Source organism: Bos taurus, chromosome 6, assembly GCF_002263795.3.
Source record: "Bos taurus isolate L1 Dominette 01449 registration number 42190680 breed Hereford chromosome 6, ARS-UCD2.0, whole genome shotgun sequence".
NCBI classification, from domain to species: Eukaryota; Metazoa; Chordata; class Mammalia; order Artiodactyla; family Bovidae; genus Bos; species Bos taurus.
The window spans coordinates 113146560-113161052 of NC_037333.1; the positions used below are offsets into that span (position 1 = coordinate 113146560).

General features: G+C 51.0%; 1 protein-coding gene across 3 annotated transcripts in view; it reads left to right on the top strand.

Moving 5' to 3' along the window:
• LOC528518 (epididymis-specific alpha-mannosidase-like) overlaps nucleotides 1-9950 on the top strand; it is a 52818-nt gene extending 42868 nt beyond the window's left edge. Inside the window, exons 12-19 of one of the 3 annotated variants that reach the window (XM_024993662.2) lie at nucleotides 2353-2544; nucleotides 3044-3296; nucleotides 4401-4511; nucleotides 4589-4781; nucleotides 5502-5645; nucleotides 7836-7948; nucleotides 8288-8408; nucleotides 9713-9950. In XM_024993662.2, the coding sequence (XP_024849430.1) occupies nucleotides 2353-2544; nucleotides 3044-3296; nucleotides 4401-4511; nucleotides 4589-4781; nucleotides 5502-5645; nucleotides 7836-7948; nucleotides 8288-8408; nucleotides 9713-9810 (1225 nt within the window). In that variant the 3' untranslated portion in view covers nucleotides 9811-9950. The remainder of the gene's footprint in view (nucleotides 1-2352; nucleotides 2545-3043; nucleotides 3297-4400; nucleotides 4512-4588; nucleotides 4782-5501; nucleotides 5646-7835; nucleotides 7949-8287; nucleotides 8409-9712) is intronic. The other 2 variants (XM_024993663.2, XM_024993664.2) reach the window with 2 other exon arrangements.
• Nucleotides 9951-14493: the final 4543 nt, after the last annotated feature.

Consider the following 14493-nt stretch of genomic DNA (forward strand, 5'->3'; position numbering starts at 1 on the left):
CAATCTTGATTCCAGCTTGCGGTTCATCCAGCCTGACATTTTGCATGATGACTCTTCCACTCAGCATCATATTTCCAAGTTTCATTCACATTGCAGTGGGAGTGAGACCCAGTTCCTCTGGGGGGCTGATTTATATTCCACTGACAGATATTCCTGGGTTCATTTATCCAGTTCTCACCTCATGGACATGTGGGTGGTTTTCATTCTGGGGCTTTTGTGAATAAGTCCACTGTGAACATGCATGTACAAGATTTTGTGTTGACAAAAGCTTTCCTTTCTCTTGGGTCATTTCCTAGGAGTGGAATTGTTTGGTCACAGGAAACTCTATGTTTAACACTTTGAGAAGTTGTTGGACTGTGTCCCACCCAGCTGCACCATTTTTCAATCTTATCCAAAACTATGAGGGTCTGATTTCCCCATACCCCACCTGCATTTGTATTAACTGCCTGGTCCATATAGCTACCCTAGTGAACGTGACGTGCTGTCTCACTGTGGCTTTGATTTCCAACCCTATGGACTGTAGATGTTGAGCATCTATTCATGGGCCTCTTGGCCATTTGTGCATCTTCTCTGGTGAAATGTCTTTTTAGATCCTTTGCCCATCTCAAAATTTGGCTGTTCTTTATTGTGCAGTTGTAAGAGTTATTTCAACTTAGGAAGAATTACTACAAACAAACCTTGTGAAGGTGATGGAATTCCAGCTGATCGATTTAAAATCCTAAAAGATGATGTGTGATAGTGCTGCACTCAGTATGTTAGCAAATTTGAAAAACTCAGCAGTGGCCATAGGACTGTAAAAGATCAGCTTTCATTCCAGTCCCAAAGAGGGGCAATGCCAGAAAATGTTCCAACTAATGTACAGTTGCTCTCATTTCACATGCTGGCAAGGATGTATTCAAAATCCTTTAAGCTAGGCTTCAGTGGTATGTGAACTGAGAACTTCCAGGAACTAGAGGTCAAATTCCCAACATATGTCGGATCAGGGAAAAAGCAAGGGAATTCCAGAAAAATATCTATTTCTGCTTCATTAATTATACTAAAGCCTTGGATTTGGATCAAAAGAAACTGGAAAATTCTTAAAGAAATGGGAACCGCAGACCACCTTACCTATCTCATGAGAAAACTGTATACAACTCAAGAAGCAAGAGTTAGAACTGGATGTGGAATAACCAACTGGTTCAAAATTGGGGAAGGAGTTCCTCATGGCTGTATAGTGTCACTTTGACTATTTAACTTATATGCACAGTGCATCCTGTGAAATGCCAGGCTGAATGAATCACAAGGGGGAATCTAGATTGCCAGGAGAAATATCAACAATCTCAGATATGCAGATGATACCACTCTAAAGGCAGAAAGTGAAGGAGGAACCTAAGAGCCTCTTGATGAAGGTAAAAAAGGAGAGTGAAAAAGTTGGCTTAAAACTCAACATTCAAAACACTAAGATTATGGCATCGGGTCCCATCATGTCTTGGCAAATAGAAACAGGAAAAATGGAGAAAGTGACAGATTTAATTCTCTTGGGCTCCACAAATTACTGCAGCAGATCGTGACGTAACGTGAAATTCAAGATCCTTGTTCCATGGCAAAAAAAAGCTATGTGAAATCTGCACAGTATATTAAAAAATGGAGATACCACTTTACCAACAAATATCCATATACTTAAAGCTTTGGTCTTCGCAGTAGTCATGTGAGGGTTTGAGAGTTGAACCATAAAGAAAACTGAGTGCCAAAAAATTGATGTTTTTGAAGTGTGGTACTGCAGAAGACTCTTGAGGGTTCACTGGACTGCAAGGAGATCAAACTAGTCAATCCGAAAGGAAATTAACCATTGATATTCATTGGAAAGACTGATGCTTAAGCTGAAGCTCAAATACTTTGATCATGTGATGGGAAGAGCCCATTAATTGGAAAAGATCTTGATGCTGGGAAAGATGGAAGGCAAAAGGAGAAGGGGGCAGCAGAGGGTGAGATGGTTAGATAGCATCACCAACTCAATGGACATGAATTTGAGCAAACTCCAGGAGATAGTGAAGGACAGGGAAACCTTGTGTGCTTTAGTGCGTGGGGTCAGAAGATTCGGACATGACTTCGCAACTGAACAACAGCAACAACCAGGAAAGGGAAAGGATCTGATGTCATGTGAGCTCTGGTGGGTCCATACTGCTCTTATCCAAACCAAGTGCATGAGCTTCACTAAGTGAGCTCACACATGTCACTGGTGCACTTAGGAGGTTGTTTGTGTTCCCCCCTTGGCCCAGGCTGGCATCTCCAGAGGCTCTGTCAGCCTGGGTCCCAGAATGAGGATGAGATGGCCATGATGATGACACTCTTTTCTCTTTCCTTTCTGTGCAGGCGGAGTAACCGAACAGTACGGGTGACCCAGAGTTTCATGGAGTATCATGTGAAGAGTGATTCCAATCATGACCCCATTTCAGATAATTATGTGTTCACACCCAGTGGTAGAGCAGAGCCAGCGTGGGAGGCTGTGAGGATGGAGATTGTGGAGGGGCCGCTGGTGACTGAGATCCGGCAGTACTTCTACAGGTGAAGGTGGCCCCCTGGTTGTGCTCAGCACATGGAGGTGCTCACAGGCAGGTGAATGGGGAAATGAGGGCCCGTCATGCTTCAGACACCCAGCTCCTGGACCTGGGCTTGGCACATGGTCCTTCCTCCATGGAAGTTCGATGAAGTCATGAGCTGCTCCAGTCTCTGCAGTCCTGCTCTGCTTGCCTGTGCTGTGTCACCTTGGTGGTACCTAAGTCTAGAGGCGGGACAGGAGCCCACAGTGACAGTGACCTAGACATGAGAGCAGTTCTTGTGTTTTCATTAGCAGGACAGACAGAGCCACCCAGGTATGACTTGGTAACCAGAACCTTCAGAGAACTGGGTTGCTCCTGTTCTATTGCCTGAGCAGGCTCCCTGTACCCCTGGCGGCAGGAAGAATGGAGGAAGGGAAATGGAAGGAGAGGAAGGAAGAAAGAAGAAGGGCAGGGCACCCAGAATGCTCCCAAGTCTTGACCTACCTCTCCTGCTTCTCCTCCAGGGAGGTGAACGACAATGAGCCCACATTCGCCATCTACTCCTGGCTGGCCCGCGGGCCCCAGAGCTCTGACGGGGAGCTGCTCTGCCATCGCATAGAGCAGGAGTACCGGGTGGGCCCCTTGGAGCTGAACCGTGAGGCCATCCTGAGGACAAGCACTGATCTGAACACGGGGCAGGTCCTCCACTCGGACAACAATGGCTACCAGATGCAGCGCAGGCCCTACCGGCAGAACATGTGGAACACCATTGCTCGGGTACACCCTGAGCTGTCCCGGGGTGTGGCAGCCACAGATCCAGTCCTGGTGACCTTTCTCCAGAAGGCAGGAGAGCCCCTTTAGGTCTAGAGCATCTCCCAGAGCCCAACTGCCCTTTGTCCGCCCCTAGGGGCTGTGGCCCAGGCATGTTCAGACCTGGTCTCAGAGTCTGGGGCTGCCGTGTGTGAGGTGTGTCCTTGAGGTTTCCTATGTCCACCGCGGGTCTTACTCGGTCAATGGGTGACCCACTGGGGGCTGCTTGAGGATTAAGCATGTGGTACCTGGCTAGGCCTGAATGGGGTGTGACCCTCCTCTGCTGCTCTGAGCTGAGCCACAGCCTGGCTGCCAGGGAGGGCTGAGCAGGGGCTGAACTCCAAAATCAGTCAGCTCCCAGGGCTTCGCCCTCCAAAAGCGTGACCTTGGCTGAGTCCCTGGGTGTCCCTGGCCCTCGGTACTCTCCTGGGAAGAGAAGTGCACTGAGCCCTGGGATGATCCAGGGGCAGTGCCGTGCTGACCACCTCCTGAGCCTCCATCCCTGTTAGTTTTCGCTCCTTCCACTGGAGCCCTGAGAATGGGTGTGGTTCCTCCCTGCTCTGTCTTCCTTGAACCTCTGTCCCTTCATCTCTGCAGCTGTTCCTCACCCATTGTGACCTGGGCTCCAGAGAGTCTGGGGAAATCAGCCCAGGACATCTTGCTCCAGTAGAACAAACAAACAGAACAAAAAGTTGTATGAGCACTTTCCAGCCCAGACACCAGGCCCTTTCTATTTGGAACCCCTGGCTGGGGGCCATCCCTGGCTGGACTGGCACAGATGCCTTATTGTCTCCCTCCACCAGGGGGACCTTTTGGGCACATTTCATATATGGGGAAACCAAGGCTTAGCTGGGCTGAGTCCCCAGGGCATAAGGTCAGGAAGCAGTGGAGCTGGATTGAATCCCAGTGTGTTCATCTCACAGTCAGAGTCCCTCCCATCACTACTGTGCCAACCTGGGCTGCTGCTGTGCCCATGCAGGAGGCCGCCTGGGGCCAGAAGGAGACCCCAGACCTGCTGGCTGACCTGGCCCTCTGCTCTTACCACCAGCCTGCCAATGTTTCTGTCCACAGAATTACTACCCCATGGTGCAAATGGCTTCCATCGAGGACTTACCAAGCAGGCTGGTGCTGCTGTCTGAGCAGGCACACGGCATCTCCAGCCAAGGGAACGGGCAGGTGGAGGTAGGAGGAGGCCCCTTTGGTCACTCTCCAGGACCCCAGGGCCCAGGCAGGCCTGGTCAGACAGTTGTCCCCTGCAGGTCATGCTCCACCGGCGGCTGTGGAACAATGACCAGTGGGCCCTCGACAATAACGTCACACTGAATGACTCCTCGGTCGTCCACCCAGTGTTCTGGCTCCTGCTGGGACCCAGGACACTCACCAGTGGCCTGCGCCAGAGGAGTGGGCTGGCGCTGCAGCACCGGCCCGTCGTGATGCTCAGAGAGATGAACGGTGAGGTGGGGGGTCCCACAGTGCACCTGTCATCACTGCGCCGGGTGAGCCGACCTGTCTAGCACTGGCGCTGAGCTGGTGCCTGCAGGGACCTGAGATACTATGGGGCAGGAAGTGACCAGGGACCTCAGATCTAAGCCCCTCCTTGTAAACGTGGGCATCCTGAGGTTAAAGAGGTTTCAATGACTTGCTCAAGGTCATACGGCTAGTATGAGGAAATGAAACTCCTCTTTCAAGAGCAGAGATCCCAGAGAAAGTTTCTGACTGGTCCTGATCAAATCATGTGACCCGAGACTGACCAATCCCCATGGCCTGGGAACTGTGAGGGGATGGTAGCTCCAGCTGGAGCCCAGAGTTGAGCAGAACATCTCCTGGAAGAGGAGAGCTCGGTCCCTCTGGGCAGAGGCAGCGATAGATGACAGCACAGAAGCTGGCTTCCCAGAATTGTTCACAGAGCAGGTCTCTGTGTAAACTCGCTGCATTTTATGGAAGAAATGGCATCTTCTCTCTGGTCTCAGTCTCCCCGTCTGCAGTTTTGAAAGGGCTGGACTAGAGATTCAAGGCATTTTGGGGCATTTGCACCAGCAGGTGCTTCAGGCTGCCTGTGGTGTGGTTGAAGGAAAGAGATCAGATTAAATGGGGGCCTTAGTGTGGAGAGCTAAGGATGCAGAGAGGAGAATTTGGCCCAAAGCCTTTCCTTGTTGTCCATCTGCCTTGCAGAAACTGCCCACAGAGGCAGTTGGAATGGTTCTTGGAAGCAAGAGGCTGTGACACTCCCCTCAAGTGTCCACCTGCAGATCCTCAGCATCCCCGGCTGGAAGTACAGCTCGAACCACACAAAGCACCTGCAGACTCTCCAGAAAGGTGAGGCAGGTGTTCAGGTGTCCAGACTCACTCCTGCCTCCACATGTCAGCCATGTCCCCAGCCCTTCACCGTACAAAGGACTCTCCTCAGAGTCGTCCAAGCTCTGTGAGGTCACCTGGTTCCCTTATCTGGCCAAAGACGGATCTGAAGCCTCAGGGAGGCGGGTCACTCAGCAAGCAGAAACAAGGTGCGTCTGGATGACGTCAGGTGCTGTGACTGTGTACAGAGGAAGCCCCCAGCAAGGGGGTCAGGGAGGGCTTCCTGGAGGAGGAAACAACTGCCAGGAACCCATTATTCATATTGGGGTTGCTGCAGCTTATCTGCTCCCTTAACTCCATGCTTTTCAAAGGATGGACTGGCTGTGCCTCAGCCACTCCCCTGCTCCATGAGACCCACCAAAGGCTGGCACACTCCAAGTGTCTGTGAAATGAGGAGAAGGTGGAAAAAGGCAGAGGTCATCTTTGTACCTGATAGAGGGGCATTGCCAACTGTGGCTCAAGTCTGTAGACATGAGAATTCTAACACTGACACACAGCATCTCCACTTGTCACAGAAGGTGAGATGGGGGAGCCTCACCTGGGGTGACAGAGCCTCTGCTACTGTTATGTGTGTCAGGCTAAGTGCACTGAAAACGCATCTTCCGGGGGCAGCTTGTGCCAAAGAGGAGGCCAAGGGGGCTGGGCTGGGCAAGTCCACCCTCCTAGAGAGACGTCAGTAGAGACTGCATCAGGGGAGCCACAGGGGATGGCGTGAGGCCTGCTGCCTCTCATGATGCTTGAATCCTCGAGGAATCTCCACCAGCATGATTATTGCCATCATTATCATTGTCTTCACCATTATTGTCATCACCATCACAGTCATAATCACCATCACCACCATCACCATCACCACCATCACCATCATCATCACCATCACCACAATCGCCATCACCACAATCACCATCACCACCATCACCATCATCACACCATCAGGACCATCACCATTACCACCATCACCACAATCACCACTGCCGCCATCATCACTATCAGCATCACCATCACCATCATCACCACACCATCATCACTGTCATCACCACCATCATCACCATCACCACAATCACCATCAGCATCACCATCACCATCAGGACCATCACCACAATCGCCATCACCACCATCACCATCATCATCACCATCACCACCATCACCATCATCATCACCATCACCACCATCACCATCACCACCATCGCACCATCAGGACCATCACCATCACCACCATGACCACAATCACCATCACCACCATCATCACCTCAGCGTCACCATCACCATCATCACCACATTATCATCACCATCATCACCATCACCACAATCACCACACCATCACCAACAGCATCACCACCATCACTACCATCACCACAATCACCAACATTATCACCATCACCATCACCATCACCACCACCATCACAGCATCAGGACCATCACCAGCATCACCGTCACTGCCCTCATCACCAACATCACCATCTTCATCACCATTATCCTGGTCAACTTCGTGTTCTGCTCTGAGAAGTCCTTCCCTGATTCTAGAGCTCCAGTCCCTAATCTCAGCACTTGATGGAAACAAGAGACTTTGCAGGCCTCTTAGGCTGCAGTAACAAGGAGCCCACATGCTCTCAGTCCTCCTCACACAGCACAGGTCACTTCGTCCCTGTGCTCTGTGGGGTTGTCAGCATGGGTCTTTTCATTTGGTCACCAAGGACCCAGAAAGTGGAAGCTGTATTACAACACATTTCCTAGGTCTTGGTGGCAGTGACCTGACACATCAATCCTGAAGATGGCGCCTCATCTTCAGGGTTACGAGGCCATACCATGCTTCACAGTGGCCAAGCCAGAGAGAATCTTCCAGAGAACTGGAAGGTGAAAGGACGAGCCCAGTGAAGACCCCACCAGTGAATAAGAATCAGCGCCGGCTTCAGCGTGGGTGGTGGAGGCGGTAGCTTTGGCTGCACCTGGGGTGGATCCTCCCCCTCCTTCTTTATGCACACCAGCTGTGTGTCTGGGCAAGTGCCTGCCCCTCTCTGAGCCTTGTTTGGCTCATCTGCGAAGTGGGGCTGTGTTAGCTGCCTCTGAGGGACGGTGAAGATGTGAAAGGGAGGTGAGAGTGTGAAGAGCCAGGCCAAGACTGTGTCCTCATTCCACCTTCCTTCTGTCCCCAAGACCGAGAGCACGAGGCCAAGGCAGACCTCCGCCGTGTCCTGCTGCGGCTCCAGCACCTGTATGAGGTGGACCAGGACCCCGTGCTGTCTCGGCCTGTGACGGTGAACCTGCAGGTCACCTGCCCCTCCCGTGTCCCGCTCCGACATCACTGAGTCAGGCCCCAGGAGGAGGCACCTCGGGAGACAAACCTTGGTGACTGGGTGTTTCCTGGGGTGGCCCCACGTGCCTGCCACCTGCTGGGAGTGCTGATCAATCTCGGCACTTGGGAGCAGCTCCTTCCAGCCTGTTCCTCATCTGTAAAATGGGACTGCCCCTCCTCCCGCAGGGACTTGCAATACAATGAATGTGGGGGATCCTGTCCCTGGGCCCTGGTGTGGCCGCCCTTCTTCGTCGGGTTCTCTGCTCAGATCTGCGGTCCGGGTGCTCAGCCCTCCCTGTGCTCTGTCCTGCAGTCTGTGCTGCGGGGACTGGGCTCCGTGGTGTCCGTGGAGGAGCGCTCACTCACAGGGACCTGGGACGTGAGCGAGATGCACCGCTGGACCTGGAGCACGCGGGACCCTCACGGCCACAGAGGTTCGGGCACCCTGGTCCTGACCCTGCCCCGGGTAGCCAGCCTGACCCCCAGCCAGACCCCAGCTCTTCCTCTAAGGCCTGTGTGACCTTGAAGTGGTGCCCTCCTGCCCCAAGTCTAGGTCTGCCTGCATCCGCCACAGAAGGTTCACAGTCTTCAGGAGAGTCATCACACAGACTATGTATGTAGGCTGTGTGTGCATGAGTCCGAGACCACACACCCTCTCCCTGCCTTGGGTGAGCCTCGTCTTGCAAGTATACCCTCGGGTTCTGACATTTGCCCCGCTGTGCGTTGCACTGTGCCACACAGCCAGCTCCTGCAAACCACAGCCTGTCTTACTACTCTATCTGCGCTGCTCCCTCTACCTGCAAGGCCCTTGTCCCCTTTATCTGGGCATCTCCTAATGGGGCTCTTCCAGGTCCAGGGCTGAATCCGGGGCCTCCTCTGCTCTCCCCTCTCCCTCAGTTTGCTCTGACCCATTTATCTCCTCTTTGTCTACTGCACACAGCATAGTCTGGCTACATAGGTAGACACTTTGTCAGTCTTGACTGAAAGATTAATAGAAGGCTGGTTAGTTGGGTAAAAAGGATATAAAGAAGGGTGGAAGGTAAGTGAATGCTGGACAGGTGGGTGATTGGATGATACATGGTTGGAAAGATGAAGGAAGAAAAGAAGATGGATGGGTAATGGATGGGTGGATGGATGGATGAGGAAAGGAACGATGGAAGGAGGGAAAGAAGATAGAAGATGGATTGTTGAGTAGATGGTGAATGGATGGATGATTAAATGGTGAATGTTTCGATGGATAGATTGATGCATGGATGGAAGGATGGATGGATGAGCGTGTTTCAACCCAAGGAGGAAGCCTAAATCCCAGGCTGTGACCCCTCAGTGGAGTCCACTGAGATCAAGGACAGGGCCCACTAATGACCTCACTGATAAAGCTCTTAGGAATTGAGTTCCACACCCTATGGGATAGGAGGCCAAGAGGGACCAGGGCCCCCTCGTGGCCTCAGTGAGAAGGCTCTTATATACATATACAGGGCCACAACCCATGGAGATATGAGGCCAAGTGGGGCCAGGACCCCTGTACATGCCTTCACTGTGCTGTCCCTCAGAGGAGGCCAGAAATGAGAGAGTGCCCCTGGCAGTGAAGTCCTGTTGAGAGGGGTCAGCTGAGGGCTGTAACCACAGTGGGAGCCACAGACGCAGCAGGAGCCCTGTTGCAAGGGGGATGCTGGGAGGAGGGGCCCCGGAGAAGCAGGTGGTCCAGGGGCCATGCTGAACTGACTCTTTGTGCTCCCAGGAAACTCCAGTCGGCCCTCACCACCACCAAGAGGCCCCGAGGTCACCATCTACCCGAAGGAGATCCGGACGTTCTTCATTCACTTTCAAGAGCAGTGAGCCCTTGGGAGATTCTTGGTCCCAGGACACAGGAAAGCAGCCTACAGGGATGAGGGGAAAGCTGCCAATCTGGAGGGCTAACAGCAGGAAATGGACGGATGGGGGGTGTTCTGACTTCTTAAATAAAATTGCATTAAGGACCTGTGTCTTCCCCTGCCCACTGGAGCCAGCCCTCTCTCTCCTCTCCTATCACAGACAGTAGCTTCACACACACTCACACTCCTGCTTCACCTGCAAGAATCAAAGGCAGGAAGTTCTCCCAAAGACAGAAAGAAATAATCCCCAGTGATACCAAAATGTCTGCAGCCTTGCCAGATCTCAGCAAGTCCACCAGTGTTAACAGTGACCCTGCTGTGTGACTAGTGACCTGAGGTGCCAGGAGCCAGCATGGTGGGGACAAGAGGACTTCATGGCCCATGGTTTCTATGTTGGGAAAGCTGTGGAAAGGTTATTCCTGGCTGGAACTGTATAAACACCTCACAGACACAGCTTGAGGCCCCCTCTTCCTGTAGGGTCCCCCGCATCCTGCACTGGAAAATTTCATCTGCACTCCCTGCAAAAAAGAAATGCAGACAAGAAATCTATCATTGAGCTGGGGCAGACATATTGAGGAGTCCATTCGGGGTGATGCAGGCACCCAGCAGAGGGCTTCTTGTGGTGGCTCCAATGCTCTCTCAGGCTGGATGTCTTTCCCTAAACAGAACAAGGCAAACACAGCAGCTACATGCAGGAAGGTACGTCCAGTCTCCTCTTCCAGAGGAGTCTTGAAAAAGTTGGAGGATGGTTGAGAAGAGAGACCACTGGGCACTATCCTCTGGGAGGTGAGGCAGGCAGCTGGGATGGATGCTAAACCAGTTCCAGCATTGTGAAGTGTTTGGAAGGGTGATGTCCACGAGCACTCATGGAGCTGGCTGAGGTCAAGGGGCTCTCTGATCTTTTGCTGCCTTGACCTGGAATGGCAAGAGGTGGGGTGGCCAAGCAGAGCCTTTGGGGGTCATTCCAAGAAAACCCCCAAAACTCCCATCTGGGCTGTTGGTGGAGCCAGACTCCTGGGTGCAGGGGATGTCAGGATTGTAGGGGGCTCTCAGGAGATATCTAACCAGGTCACTTCTAACAGGACACCTCACCTGGGCCCTTGGAGGAGCACCTAGGGATGACACCAGATCACAGCCCACAGGCTGTCAGGATCTGTGTGCAACAGAGGTCCTCACACAGAGTCTGGGACCAGCCAGGTGTCCCAGATCCTAGAGCTTCTTCGGATCTTAGAAAGAGATAAACAGTACCTGTCCTGTATCACAGAGCACCCAGCAGTGGATTTAGGACAGCACCCATGATCACAGGCTACAAAATGTGTCTCTCCAAAATTTGTATGCTGAAGTCCTAACCCCTAGCACCTCAGAATGTGGTTATACTTGGAGATATGGTCTTTAAAGAGGCAATTAACATAAAAGAAGTTATCTTGTTGTTTTGTTGTTCAGTTGCTAAATTATGTCCAACTCTTTGCGACCCCATGGACTGCAGCACTCCAGGTCTCCTTGTCCTTCACCATCTCCCGGAGTTTGCCCAAGTTCATGTCCATTGAATCAGTGATGCCGTCCAATCATCTCATCCTCTGCCACCCTTTCTCCTTTTGCCTTCAATCTTTCCCAGCATCAGGGTTTTGTCCAATGAGTCAGCTCTTTCAGTGAGATATTAGAGTGGGTCCCAATCCAGGCTGACTGGTGTCCTTGTGAGAAGAGGAGGCTGGGACACAGATGCACAGAGGGATGACCGTGTGAGGACACAGTGAGAAGATGGTTGTCTACACATCCAGGAGAGAGGCCTCGGAAGGAAACCAACTCTGTCTGGTCTTGGACTTCCAGCCTCCAAAACTGTGAGATAACAAAATTATATTCACTGGCCCACCCAGTCCCTGTTACTTTGTTATGTTGACCCTGGCAACGTCACATGAACATTTACACAGTGAGGATATGATATGCACAGGAAGTAGCACGAATAAGTGCTACAAATGCCCTCACATCCGTCAGGCCATGTTTACCAGCAAAGAGGTTAAAAAGCAATGTTTCATTTTCAGAGCTTTTTAGGTTTCAGAACTACAGCTGAGCAAGTGTGGAGCACTGTAAATTCATAATCAATTTAGAATAACTGTTAAATCGTAAAATTTACTTATTAACCTAAAGTCAATTATCAGGTTCTACTTATATAAATTTTAGAGGATTTAGTTAACAAATCCCTCCAAGCATCACCAAGGAAGGGCAGACACCAGAGGGACACAGGGGCCTTGAACTTATTCATACCCATGACAAATCTCCAGGGGAAGAGCTGGGAGGGTATTCTGAGCATCAGGCTCTGATGGACCCTGCAGGGAGGGACCCACTAATTGGCTTAGAAAAACGTGCTTGACACATCGTTGAAGGAAAAAGTGAATCCGAGTGTAACCAAAAGCAAAGGTCCACCTGCTCGACGCTCAAAAGCCAGGAAAGAAGCAAGGATGGTGGAAAGTAAAATTTGCTTTATTTTGGAGCCCCACAACCAGAGGGGTAGGGGGAGGACAGATGCCTGTCCAAAGGCTGACTCCCTGCCACTGACAATCAGTGGGCAAAAGCTTTTATAGACAGAGGGAAGGGGCTACATGAAGAAACAGCACAGTCAGCTCTGATCATCATCTTGAAATTCATTCATTAGCATCAGCTTGATTGTTTTAAGCACAGTTAATCTTCAGTTCTTGCAGTGGTTTGTTTCCATTTCTTTGAGGCCAGTTCTTGGAACTGTGGCCGCCTATGCCATAGCTACAGTCTGGTCAGGTAGTTACCTTCTTCCACCCAGTGGGGGTTTTAATATCTACGAGAAAGCTCACAGTATATGGCTTGGAATATAAGTCCTTAAGAAGGAACTAAAGGTCCCTGGCTTTGCTTAATGACAAAACTATAATTATTTAGTCTTATTGGACTATCTTCATTTGTTTCTGCCTTTTCTCACTTCTGTGATTAAACTTTGGCTAACTGTTTCCACATACAAAAGGCAAACAGAGGACATGTGGGGAGGGGGACCACAGGGCCTGGCTCCATGACAAGAACACCCTCACATTAGTTTTCTTCAGTTCAGTTCAGTTCAGTCACTCAGTCATGTCCGACTCTTTGCAACCCCATGAATCACAGCACACCAGGCCTCCCTGTCCATCACCAACTCCCAGAGTTCAGTCAGACTCACCTCCATCAAGTCAGTGATGCCATCCAGCCATCTCATCCTCTGTCATCCCCTTCTCCTCCTGCCCCCAATCCCTCCCAATATCAGAGTCTTTTCCAATGAGTCAACTCTTCGCATGAGCTGGCCAAAGTACTGGAGCTTCAGCTTTAGCATCATTCCTTCTAAAGAAATCCCAGGGCTGATCTCCTTCAGAATGGACTGGTTGGATCTCCTTGCAGTCCAAGGGACTCTCAAGAGTCTTCTCCAACACCACAGTTCAAAAGCATCAATTCTTCAGCGCTCAGCTTTCTTCACAGTCCAACTCTTACATCCATACATGACCACAGGAAAAACCATAGCCTTGACTAGACGGACCTTTGTTGGCAAAGTAATGTCTCTGCTATTGAATGTGCTATCTGTGTTGGTCCTAACTTTCCTTCCAAGGAGTAAGCGTCTTTTGTTTTCATGGCTGCATCACTATCTGCAGTGACAGAGTACTACAAACTAGGTGGTTTTTAAAAAAAAAAGAAAAAGAAAAAAGGTGATTTATTCTATCACAGTTCTGGAGGCCAGGAGTCTGAAATTATGGTGTCCACAGGGCCAGATTCTCTGAGGCTCATGGGAAAGGTTGTTTCTCACCAATTCCAGCTTCTGGTGACTCCCAGCAATTCTTCCGTCACTTCCCATTCTTCCCCTGTTTTCACATAGCCATCTTCCCTTTGTGAGCCCCACCCCCTTCTTTTAAGGACATAAAAGCAGTCATATCGGATTAGGGCCCCGCCCTGTGCCATCAGGGCCTCATTTGAACTCGATTACATCTGCAAAGATTCTATTCCCAGATAAGGTGCTGTTCACATACACAGAGCATTAGAGCTTCATCAAATCTCTGGGGAGATACAATTCAACGGACTGCAACCCTACATGGTATAGTTTGTGTCGCTGTGGGTGTGGAGAGATTTCCAAGCACCAAAATGTTCTGGGAGAGCCTAGTGAAAATTTCCAAGATGTGCCCAAGACCTGTTTTTCAGGAACAGATGGGACTAACAGATCATGGCACTTGCTTTTGAGCAAGTTGTGGTATTGTTTGTGACAGCTGTAAATTGTGAATAACCCAAAGATCCCTTGACAGCCAGATGAGGAAAGTGTTCAGTTGGTCTCAAAGTGTGACCCCAAGACCAGCAGTACCAGCATTGCCTGGGAAGCTGTGAGAAATACAAACCACCAGACCCTGCTGCTGCTGCTGCTGCTGCTGCTAAGTCGCTTCAGTCGTGTCCGACTCTGTGTGACCCCATAGACGGCAGCCCCCCAGGCTTCGCCGTCCCTGGGATTCTCCGCAAGAACACTGGAGTGGGTTGCCATTTCCTTCTCCAACGCATGAAGTGAAAAGTGAAAGTGAAGTCGCTCAGTCGTGTCCGACTCTTCGCGACCCCATGGACTGCAGCCTACCAAGCTCCTCCGTCCATGATTTTCCAGGCAAGAGTACTGGAGTGGGGTGCC